General features: G+C 39.9%; 1 protein-coding gene across 1 annotated transcript; it reads left to right on the top strand.

Moving 5' to 3' along the window:
• Positions 1-85: 85 nt before the first annotated feature.
• On the top strand, positions 86-11176 carry NUP42 (nucleoporin 42). Its single transcript, XM_063325005.1, has 7 exons — positions 86-1016; positions 1518-1776; positions 3086-3180; positions 3488-3564; positions 5696-5782; positions 7480-7564; positions 7700-11176. Exons 1-7 carry the CDS (start codon positions 908-910, stop codon positions 8266-8268), a joined length of 1281 nt encoding a protein of 426 aa, XP_063181075.1. The 5' UTR covers positions 86-907; the 3' UTR covers positions 8269-11176.
• The last annotated feature ends 246 nt before the right edge of the window (positions 11177-11422 follow it).

Genomic DNA, 11422 nt, shown 5'->3' on the forward strand with positions numbered 1-11422 from the left:
CCTCATTTTCTTCCTCATCCTAACAACTCTGCTTGTGCAGAAAGTAGTGGATGCACTCATGGGCTTTTAATAGTGGTTCCTGCAGCTCAGTTCTTTATTTAGTAGTAAGCGAATGCTATAACACTTCATGTTCCCCCTTGCCTTTCCCTTTTTCTGAGCCATGAAACAAACATGTCCCTGGTGTCTTTGATCCTCAATTCTACAATACCGTAAAAACTGGAGGGAAGTGTGCACTTTTTAGGTTGTACAGACTGATGGTGGTTTGGTGGGTTTTTTTGTATCTGCCTTTAAAATTGTGAAGCGCCTTTTTCTAACTTTACTTTCAAGGGGGTTAATAATTCTTTTTTTTTTTTAAAGCTACTGGAAAAACTTTTAAGTACGATGAAGGAAACGACATGTGAGAAGTAGCGTGTCCCTCAACACGTTACCATCTTCTCCGTGTGGCTTTCCTGGTGGTGGGGCTCCACGCTGCTCCTCAATCCCTCCCATCCCCCGTCCCTTCCTAATGCCTCAACCTTTGCGCAGGGTGACGATGCTCGTGATGTTTACATACGCCTGGTAGTTTTGGGTTTGTTTGGGGGTTTTTGTTTTGTTTTGTTTTGTTTTTCCCGCCTCGATTTTTACCTCGCCATCTCCACTGAAGGCGACGCTCCCCTGCCCCAGGCCGTGCCGTGTATCGCGACGCGCGGCGACAGAGCCCACCGCCTGACAGCCCCTGCCCTCAGCCGCCCTCTTTCGACGCCGGCCGTTGGGAGCGCGGCGGCCGTTGGCCTCGCGCGCCGGCGGCGGTTGCTCGGCGACGGGCTCGCGCCTTGGCTCCGCCTCTTCCCCGCCGCGCCGCGCGGCGCCTGCGTCTGACGTCAGGGCGCCGGCCTGTGGCGGCGGCTGGGAAGGGGGGGTGGCCGCCATGGCCATCTGTCAGTTCTTCCTCCAGGGCCGCTGCCGCTTCGGCGAGAGGTGCTGGAACGAGCATCCCCGCGGCGGGCGCTACGGGTCCTCCGCACCCCACTACCAAGGTACCACCGAGGGCGGAGGCGCGGAGGGGGAGGCGTGGGGCCTGCACAGCGGCCTGTAGGCCGGGGGGCTGGGGGTGCAGAGGCGGCCTCCCCCGGGGAGAGGCAGCCCCCGGGGGCAGCCGCCGAGGCGTCTTAACGTCCCCTAACGTAAGCGTACTGTGAGTTAAATTTCCTTTACTATTTTTTCTGCTGGGGTAGTTGCTTTTATGAAACCACATAAGTAAAACTGAAACAGTGTCTTTTCTGCGTTGCCGAGGGGTTGGTGCTGGCGTGGTGATGTGAGGACTAGTTCACCTTCGTCTCCCGCTTCTGGAACTCGCTGGGTTAAGCTCACTAAATAACTAGGTTAACTCATTAGGGGGAAAAAAAACTTATACGTTTTCTTTTCGAGATTCTTATTGCCCCCCTAAGAATAGTTATACTTACAGTTTTTACTGATGTGGTATTGTTCAGTATCTTAATGATTTAAAATTTCTGTTTGTTGTTTTCTTTTATTGGAAGGCACTAGCAGAGGAGGAGGAGGAGGCAACGCGTGGGGTACTGCTAACCAGAGATACACTAATGTTATCCAGCCATCTACCTTCAAGTCTAACGCATGGGGTGGCAGCAGAGATCACGGAAGAGGATTTTTTGGCTCCTCTGATTTTGGATCATCAGGCGGCGGCAGCAGAAATGCAGACTTTTCGCAGAACAGATTCTCTGCGTTAATGAGCAGTCAAAATATTGCTGATGGCTATAAAGATGAAGAGGAGAGGCTTCTGTAAGATATAGTCCTGTCTCACTGAAAGCATTTAGGATGAGCGGTTTAAAAGCTCACTGCCTTACAAGAGATAATGCAGAGGACACAATCATGAGGAGGAAGCTGGGACCTGCAGTCAGAACTGGAGAAAACAATACTTCATTTAGTTCTCTTGCGTTATGCTGGCATGGGAAGAAAGTGATCCTTGTTTTGAACCTGGGTTGGGCAGCTAGACAACTGTGATATTAGTAAGATGGTATGGTATTTAAGTTGTGGGCAGAAGGATAAGGAAGGAAACAAAGATTTTGGTACTCGAAAATAATGGGTCAGAGCCCCCTGGACAGCATTTCAACCCTTTAAAAAAGTCTGAGAAGATGAAGTATTTGACTTAGTTTTCCTGACACTGAAGATAAAAATTGTTCTGCTAATGGCAAAATGATTGAAACCTGGTTTCACATGTGTGTATGTTAGAGTCAGTTGAGAGTGACCAGCAGGTTCAAGATGATTACAGGGCAGGTGATGAGAAGTAACAGGCAGTGTGATTTCTTGAAGAAGTGAGGTTTTGGAAAAACTTTTTTTTTTTTTTTTTTTAAGATTACATTAAGACGATGCTTAACAGATTATTTATTCAGCTTCTCAAATGTGAATGTGTATTGTGCAGCAAATACCTGAAATAGTTAAAATCTTTGTTTATTTCTTACTATGTAGTGATTTGCTTGTCTACTTCAGTTTTACCCTTTCACTCTTTGTTTACATTTGGATTATCTTTTGTTGATGTAGCTTCTATTTCTCTGCCTTTGCAATGTCTGGATTTTTATGCTTTTGATTCTTTTTCATAAACTGATATTGAACACTATTCTCTTTTTTTTTTATTTCCTTCCTCTTTTTTTCTCAATTTTGCTATTTAATACTGTGTGTATTCATTTATATTGTAAAATCATTTAGTATTGAGAAGGTTTTAAATTGTGTTGTGATCAACAGCTTCAGGGAAAATCCTGTGACAGCATATGCCATACGAGGATTAACGAAATACTTTGTGTGGTTTGGGATTATTTTTTTTGTTTTAAGATCTGGCTTGATTTACTTGCAGTTAGATGATAAAGTAAAATGCTTTGAAGAGGCACTTATGTATCTTGCCAAATAAGTGCATTTTTTCCACGGAGAACTGAGTGCTTTTCTTGTTCACTCAGACTAGTGTCCTGCTTCATTTTCATGGTAGTGGGTCTTTGAATCTAACTTTAGATTCGAACTAGGCGATTGCTTCTGGTGGTTTTGTTTTGACTGTATAATTTCACTTTCGCCTGTGGTTTTACTTTGTTTTCTTTTCTAGCGAATGTGTAGCCAAAGACATGGAAATTTGGGAAACTTCAGGACAATGGATATTTTCATCTTATTCACCAATGAAAGAAAAGCCAAATGTCTCAGGTAGGTAATGGTTTTTAGTGTTGCCGCGTATTGCTAATATTTAGGATGTTTCTTACGCTTTTGTACCTCTGTGGAACCATTTGCAAGGCGATGATTTGCCTTGTGCTGTAACAGAAAAGAATATTGGATTATGGCAAATTCATGTTGGACATTCATCTTTGAAATTTTGTAATTAATCCTTTTTGTGTCTCCAACTGTAACTGACTTACAGATAATGTACTAAGGCCCATCTCTTCATAACTGTAGAAGGCAAATGGAAGTACTGATATATTTTCTTGGAGGTTTTTGATTATTCCTCTCCTTACAGGCTTTACAGATTTCTCACCAGAAGAATTGCATCTGGAGTATTATAACTGTAGAGCAAACAATGATGTTCAGAACTACGTAAGTATTTAAAAAAAATGCTGACTGATGTGGACACATTGTGGGATAGGACTTGTTACTATTCTTCAGGTGGCAACTCTTGACTCGTTTAATTACCAGACTCCAGGAGATTATCAGAATGTCAAAATATTTTTTTAATTTTTGTGCACCAAATAGAATGCAAAAATAGCTGCTAGTCTGCCTGCTCTACTGTAACTTCCTATTTCTGTCTGAGATCACAGGGTAAAACTATCAGATCTGTGCTTCTAAAACTGGTGGCCTAAATATCTAGACATATCAGCTCCTACAAAAAGTGGTAGCAATAGACTTTTAGCTAGTCTCAGTTAAATGCATGGTCTTTCTAAACCTACACACTCCTTGTCTTAGTCTTGTCCCTGCTCGTGTGTGTTATTTGTAGAAGTTATTTGAATCCTATCTCAGAAGTTTCATACTTTGTATGCTGTTAGTCAGTTTGATTGTTATAGCTGGATATATAGCACTTTAGGTAGAACGCTGAGGAAGTTTATTTGACTTTGTTCTTTTACATATCTTTATTGCAGGGACTTAATGCTGAAAATAGCAGATACTTCTGAAGGAGTATATATGTTTCTAGAAATGAAGTAATATATATGGATTTTTGTGTGTGTATATATATGTATATTTATATATATGTATATATAAAAAATTATATGCATTGTTCCTCCCTCATAGTGCTATCAATATCAAGGAAGCTAGCACAGTTCAATGTTGTGCCAGGAGAGCAATTAGGCTATTGGATAGATGCAAGTACAAACTAAATCAAGCTACATTGCACTCTTTCCTCTTCCGTCTGGTTCTGTATTACAGAAGGAATTGCGATTGTCACCACTCTTGCTTCACATGTTTAGAATTATCAGAATTGCATTTTCAAAGACAGGAGAGAATTTTTTTAAGAAACTTCAACTAAAAAAAAAAACAGAAAGGATTAAACAACACACTATGCCTGGCTGTTAAAAAAAACATTTGTGGCCTCACTGAAGCACTGAATGCAAGTTCATGAAAGTCTCAGTATATAGATGAGAACTGTATGATACAGTTGTCTCACAAAGTGTTTAATTACAACATGTCTCTTCCAAAGCCTGTGTTTCTATTCTTAAACTGGGTCAAAATCTGAATTTTCCAGTCTGTTGTATAAGAGCTGATGCCAAGCAACATGATCTTCCAGCATGTGACTAGACACAAAAGAATTATTGATGTTTGTGATGTAAGACCCTTTTGAAAAATTAAGGAATTCATTTACAAAAAGATTACTCATGCCACTCTTGCAGGCATTTGGGACATTATATATTTTACTTGGTTAGTTTTTAATGAAAATTCAATTAGGTCGGGCTTCGAATAAGGTGTGTTGATAAACTTAAATATAGGAAATACACATTTGAAATTACTGAAACCTAAGTTATTTAATGACTTTCAAGTTTCTTGTTTAATCACAGTTATCCAATAGACATAGGTACTATTTATTGCTGTATATGTTCTGTGCGGTAATCTGTTGGATCACATTAAAGGGGTTGATTTAAATTAAGAAAGTTAATTTCTGCAAAGCTAAATATTTTAGGGCAATACTATTAAAGTGTTCTGAATTGCAGTGTGTTGAAAGTGAGCATTTTTTTTTTTAAAATGGGAGAGAAGCTAAAGCAAATCTTAGAGCTTCAGCTTAATGAGTGTACTTAATGTAAGTGCACAAGCCAGAAATAAAACAAAGACTGAAGAGCTTGTTCTCTTATACTTAAAGCTTACATATTTTATGTGTGGTTTGTTGGGTTTTGGTGTCTTTTTTTTTTTTTTCCCCCCCAAGCACCTAATTCTGACAGTGGTAGAACTTAGATTTAGAAAGCCCCAGGACATTTTTTTAATCTTATTGTTACATGAAGTAAAAAAGTTGATTTAAGGTCAATAGTAAGAGAATTGAAAGGAACTGTGTGTTAATAACAAAAATTTCAGCTTCTCAGTTTGAAGTTTCACGAAAGCAAAAATCTTGTCTTCTTGGCTTAATGAAGTTTCTTTTCTAATTCTGGAAATCTTCTTTAAGTTTAGTTTTCAGATCTCTCTGTTTTCTTTATTTTTTGTGTCTTCACCAATAATAAACCCACGCTTTTCTTTTCCCCCTTTTTAGATAAATTCTGTCCGACAGTTAGCGGAACAATGGAAAAATCGTCTGCTTCAGTTGAAAACTTTAAATGCATCGACAAAAGCGGCTTTGGTAAGTGTTAATGAAAGGTAAAATGTTTTTGTTCCTGATGTCATTTTTTTTTATTAATCTTGGGCAAATGTTTTTCCTAGATTCATGTTTCGTTAGACACATCCTACCAAACTGTCCTGCAAACATCAACGTTAGTTTCTGTTACAAAGATTTCTAAGACATGGTAGTTGTAATGTGGCACCTTGTTTTTAATGAAGAGATTTTGCAAGTGTTCTATAGAAACTTCAGCTGTTATCAAATACTTAACTACACTTCTATTAGCCTTATACAAATAGGTGATAGGTATTGCTTTGAAGATCACAGGATACTATATTTTACAACCAAATATACATGATTCTTTTTAGAGCATTCTTGTTTGCACCTAAATAGCTGAGAAATGAAAATGTTTGATTCCTAGATTCAATAGCAATTTTATGGTAGATCTGTGAACTGTTCTGAAAATCTCAACTATGATGTGTTATGTGCTGGCACTGCAGCCTTGAAAAACATGTGGCATGAAAGTGTTTGGCTGACTGGCGGCACAAGGACCTTGACAGTAATCTTAGAACGCTCCTGGGAACATTAGAGAGAGTGGAAAGGGTGTAAGGAGGAATTACATGAGAGTAATGATTGCAGTTTGAAAACTGCCACATCTCTCCATCTATGTGGTTTTTTTATAGGTGATAGAAATGTGACTGAAAGATTATCTGAGTCAGGTGAACGTGAAAGTCTGTGAACACAGTTTTGGGTCTTACATCCACCTTTCTTTGGAATCATGAAATTGGTGAATTGCAGGCAGGTATTATAAAACCCTTTAGTTAACTAAGGACAGTAGTGAATCAGGATGGTTCCGTGTTACCAAGGCAGCAGCTGGATCCCAGGTTTGGAATACTAGCATTGCAAGCCTCATGGAAGTAACCATAGCTTAAGGTCAGGATCTGGTTGAGTACATGTATAGTAAGAGGCAAGTATCCACCCCACCTTTTCTTCCATGTGCTGATATTTGACTCTTCAAAGGTATAATCAGCAGATGAGACCAGAATTGTTCTCCAGGTCATCTTAGGATAAACAGAACATTTTGGTAATGCCAGAATGAGAAATTGATAGATAGGTGAGAGAGAAACTGCTTGTATAAAATTTGAAGATGCAAATAGTAGTTGTTCCTGGGAAGGTGACAAACACCTGTGAATCTAGATGTGTCAGAAAAGAATGCTTGAGTTAAAGTCAGTATTAAATAATCAGGGAGACAGAGTAAGTTGATTTAAGTGGAGTCTGCGTGAAGCACATTAAAGTTTTAGTAATGTATTCATACCCCTTGCTATGTTCAATGCTGAAGGCGAGAAGCGGATTTTGGGCTTTAGCACGGTTGAAGACTAGATTTGCGAAGGTGAAAGAACGGACTAAGTCAAGGCAATGACATAGATAGGGTCATAAAGCACTAACTGAAATAGGTAAGATATGAGAACGAGAGCTGGAAGAGGTGTTCAGGTCACTGACTGACAGACAGCAATCTGTAAATTGCAATATATTGGTGTTTCTGGAGTGTTTTACAGAGAATAGTGTAGAGCCTTAAAGCATTTTTTTCATAGCTGCAAGAGCATGCAATTGTAATGAAAGTGATCAGGGTCTAACTTACTCTAAGTTGTATTAAATTGGACTGGGCAGCTGTATTTTTGCTTCAAGTATTTATTGAAAGGCATTTCCCCGCTTTTTTTAAGCTATCTGAATTAAAGAACACGGTCACTCAACCACTGCCTGCCTTTGGATTTGGAGGACAGCAAACATCAGGCTTCGGGTTGTCAAGTAAGTTCCTGCATTAAGAACTAACAGTTAAACATTTTCTTGAGTTTTTCTTCTCCTGCAGTATTGAAATACAGCAGTAGCTTAGTATCACAGTTGTGCCCATTCTAACTTTTTTTATAAATTTTATAATTGCAGGCTTTCCTGTGAACAGCAGCAGTAACAGTGCTAGCAGTTTCTCCTTTAAAACAAGTTCCAGCCTCACCAGTGCATCATCTGGAAACACCCCTGCTTTTGGGAGCTCTTCTGCTGCTTGTAATCCTCCTGCATTTGGTGTGACGGCCTCTCCTAGTGTGTCCCATTCTGTTGGTTTTGGCAGCCCGGCGGCTCCATCCGCAGCCTCCTTCTTGTTTAAAACTTCTGAAACAACTAGTGGTTTTGGAACTTCGGGGTTTTCAGGGTTTGGCAATTCTGCTGCTGTGAACTCTTCAGGCACCACTCCACTTACAGCCTTCGGAGCTTTTAACGCAGCAGCGGCAGCTTCTCCCTCCTCTTCAAGCAGTACTTTATTTGGACAGACCGCCAGTGCCTCTGGACATAACATAACATCAGCATCTTCTGCAGTCACAAACAATACTACATCAGAAAAGTTATTTACACCAAAGAGCGAATTATCAGCTGAAGAGTTGAAACAATTTGAAGCAAAAAAGTTTACAATGGGAAAGATTCCTCTCAAGCCACCACCATTAGAACTTTTAAATGTTTAGGACTTCCAAATTTATTCTGAAATAATATGTAACTTCTGTGATAGGTCAACTACGCAATTTTGTGGTTGAGTAATGAAATAAAATGCTTCCTTTTGAGTTAATTTTCGTTTCAAATCTAAGTGTTCTGCAATTATAAACTCAAAGGTATAAACACTTGAACGTTGTATTTTATCATTTCTTGGTTATTTTGGAATGGACCTTTTACATCCAAGAAATGAACTAATGAAAATAATTTAAAGTTCTCTCTCATATTCTGGGCAAAAACTATATTAAAAAGGCTTTGTTAAAAGTGAGAGTGCTTCGGTGAGGTATTCGCATCCAAATGGATGCAGTTCAAGACTGCTTGTTGTTGGACCACCTTGTCTTCTCCCCCTTATTTAAAGGGTTTGTGCAGCCTTGGACAATTGTGTTTGGAGACAGAGGGCTCCTGTGTGGCACCTCACTAATGTGCTTCTGTCACCTGGGAGTCAGCTGCCTCTCCCAATTGATGCAGATCAGCTCTTGTTGTTCTGCTTGAGGGCGTAATGCATGCATTAACGTAACAGCTGGGGGAGAACAGCCTTGAAAGCATTCATCAGGAATAAGGAGCTTGTGGTTTGCTATTTTGACACCTCTTGGATTGAAACTTCGCAAGCAATTGTAAAACTACATACTACATTTATGTGAATTGTTAGAGTTCTGTTGTCTGGTTTGCAAAACTTGATGGGTGCATATATTAGCAGTACCTTTTCTGAATTAATGATATTAAGGTATATATTTTGCCAAGATACTATAAAGCAAGGGTTAGAAATCTTCTAGAGGAGGTACTGGAGTCAGGTGACTCTAGTCAAGAACTCATTTGTTCTTGACCAGGCCCTCCCATTAATGGTATAAAATCACCAAACCTCATATTTAAGAGGAAAGCATAAGTTTACTCCAGGATATATATAAATAAATTGATTGTTTCTTTCATACTTGCAGATAACATTTCAGTTCTCGCTATGGACCCCATAGTTCTACTTAAAACTTTACTACAGCTGTGTTTCCTACCAAAGGTCCATAGCATACTGGCTTGCTAAAACGATGTCATAGAATCATAGAATGGTTTAGGTTGGAAGGGACCTTAAAGATCACCTACTTCCAACCCCCCTGCCATGGGCAGAGACACCTCCCACTAGACCAGGCTGCTCAAAGCCCCATCCAGCCTGGCCTTGAACACTTCCAGGGTTGGGGCATCCACAGCTTCTCCGGGCAACCTGTTGCAGTGCCTCACCACCCTCAGAGTGAAAAATTTCTTCCTAATACCTAATCTAAATCTCCCCTCTTCCAGTTTGAAGCCATTACCCCTCATCCTACCACTACATGCCCTTGCAAAAAGTCCCTCTCCAGCTTTCTTGTAGGCTCCCTTCAGATACTGGAAAGCTGCTATAAGGTCTCCCTGGAATCTTCTCTTCTCCAGGCTGAATGTGAATGAACTCAACATTTAGGCTGGCAGGCCGTGGGTAGGCACTTTGCAGGCTTAATAGAAATCCAGGTTCCTCAGTCTACGTACTTAGTGTAGATGTACCAGAACCTTGTGTATGTTATAGCACTGGGTTGTTTAGATGGATTTTTCTAGTGACTGTTTTGTAGATGAAATAAGGCATCTGGGTTTTGTTATTGTTGTTAATGACCCAGTGCAGGCTTTCTGTAACTCACAAACAAAATACTGATACATTGGCCTAGAGTTCCATTTAATTCTTATGAAATGTGTTTTTTCCAAGTGGGGTCTCCAGAGCAGTACTACGACTTGTACAAATTAAGGCATGTACATCTGTCAGGGGTCACTTAGCTCGGGATTCGTTATGCCAGTTACTCAGATTTTGGCGCAGGAACCAAGGAACATACTAAAATCTGTTAACGCCGCTGTAGTTCAGAAATCCCCCCTCTTTACAGAAGTTGTTAAACTCACTTTTGTAAAAAGTTAGTATTTAACAACAACCAAACAAAAACAAGTTTGTGGTTTGTCAGATGAATGCTGTAATCTGCCTGAGCTCATTCTATTACATCCTATACCCTTTCCTGTATTTCATTTGTGAAGCCTCAGTGGTTGTCAAACCCAATTGTATCAGAAAGCTACAAGGGTGGGTTTTTTAAGTTCCTATATTTATTATTATTATTTGTATTAAAGCAGCACTGTAGCATGGCAAGAGTGTATTTTGGGGGAAAAGGTACAGAATTAAGCCCTGCTGATAACCTTAAGGATCCCGTGGCGTGTTTCAGAGGGCTGTGGATTGTTCTGTCTTACGTTTAAAGTAGTAATAGTTTTGAAGTCACCTGTGCTGTTTTCCTAATGCTCGTCCTCTTAAATGGCTACTTTGACAAACAAAAACAGAGAGGAACGTTCTAAGTCACAGTTAAGGACGGGCTACCTCTGACCAATGCCAAAGCCATCTTTACTAAGTCGAATTGTCTTTATACACAAGGCTACTGCGAGATTTTTGAGCTTGTGTACCTGAGGGCTGCTGCTGTGCTATGTAAGAGCTTAAAGCAGCTTCCTTTTCAACTTAAGTGACAAGCTAGAACCTTTAGTCTTTCCCCGAGTATCTCAGCAGGTTGTTGCTGCTAAGCTGCACTAAGAGCTTTCACGGCTCAAAAGTGCACAAGTGCTTTTTAAAGTGGAAGTGTTTAGCCTTAAAAAAATAAAAAAAATAAAAAAAAAATTGTAAGGCCATGAAAAATCTGAATAATCTACTGTACGTACCCAAAAGAACATTGGCTAGATGTTTTCAAACATCCTTCTAACCTACAGGCACCTAAGTGCGAGAAAGGAATTTTGAAGTCTTAGGTCACCTTGCCATTAAGAAATAGAAAGGTTAAGGGAGGTATTCCTAATTTAGATGACAATACATTTAAGAAATCACGTTTGATCAAATTTTTTGAACGAGTGTATTTTTTTTTAGGTCATCTGCTCACCCTCAAAGAAAAATAATAAAAAAAAATCACTATTACAGAGGTACTAAGACTTGGTGTTTCGTATCCAATGGGTTTCTGCGCATCTGAAAAGAGGGCCGAGAGCCGTGCGACATGACTTGGCTAGCAAAAGGCAAGCTGTGTATTTGGCTGCAGAAGCAGAGATTAGGATAGGATAGAATAGGAAGAAAGAGTATTGCTCTAGTGGGCTTACTAAACTGCA

The sequence above is a fragment of the Chroicocephalus ridibundus genome, chromosome 2, assembly GCF_963924245.1.
Source record: "Chroicocephalus ridibundus chromosome 2, bChrRid1.1, whole genome shotgun sequence".
Classification (NCBI taxonomy): domain Eukaryota; kingdom Metazoa; phylum Chordata; class Aves; order Charadriiformes; family Laridae; genus Chroicocephalus; species Chroicocephalus ridibundus.

What these genes read in the sequence shown, in the direction of transcription:
- NUP42 (XM_063325005.1), top strand. Translation starts at nt 908, where the DNA reads ATGGCCATCTGTCAGTTCTTCCTCCAGGGCCGCTGCCGCTTCGGCGAG. An exon ending in GATGAAGAGGAGAGGCTTCT is followed by an intron (nt 1,777 to 3,085) that starts GTAAGATATAGT and finishes TTTCTTTTCTAG; the next exon opens with CGAATGTGTAGCCAAAGACA. An exon ending in CATCGACAAAAGCGGCTTTG is followed by an intron (nt 5,783 to 7,479) that starts GTAAGTGTTAAT and finishes GCTTTTTTTAAG; the next exon opens with CTATCTGAATTAAAGAACAC.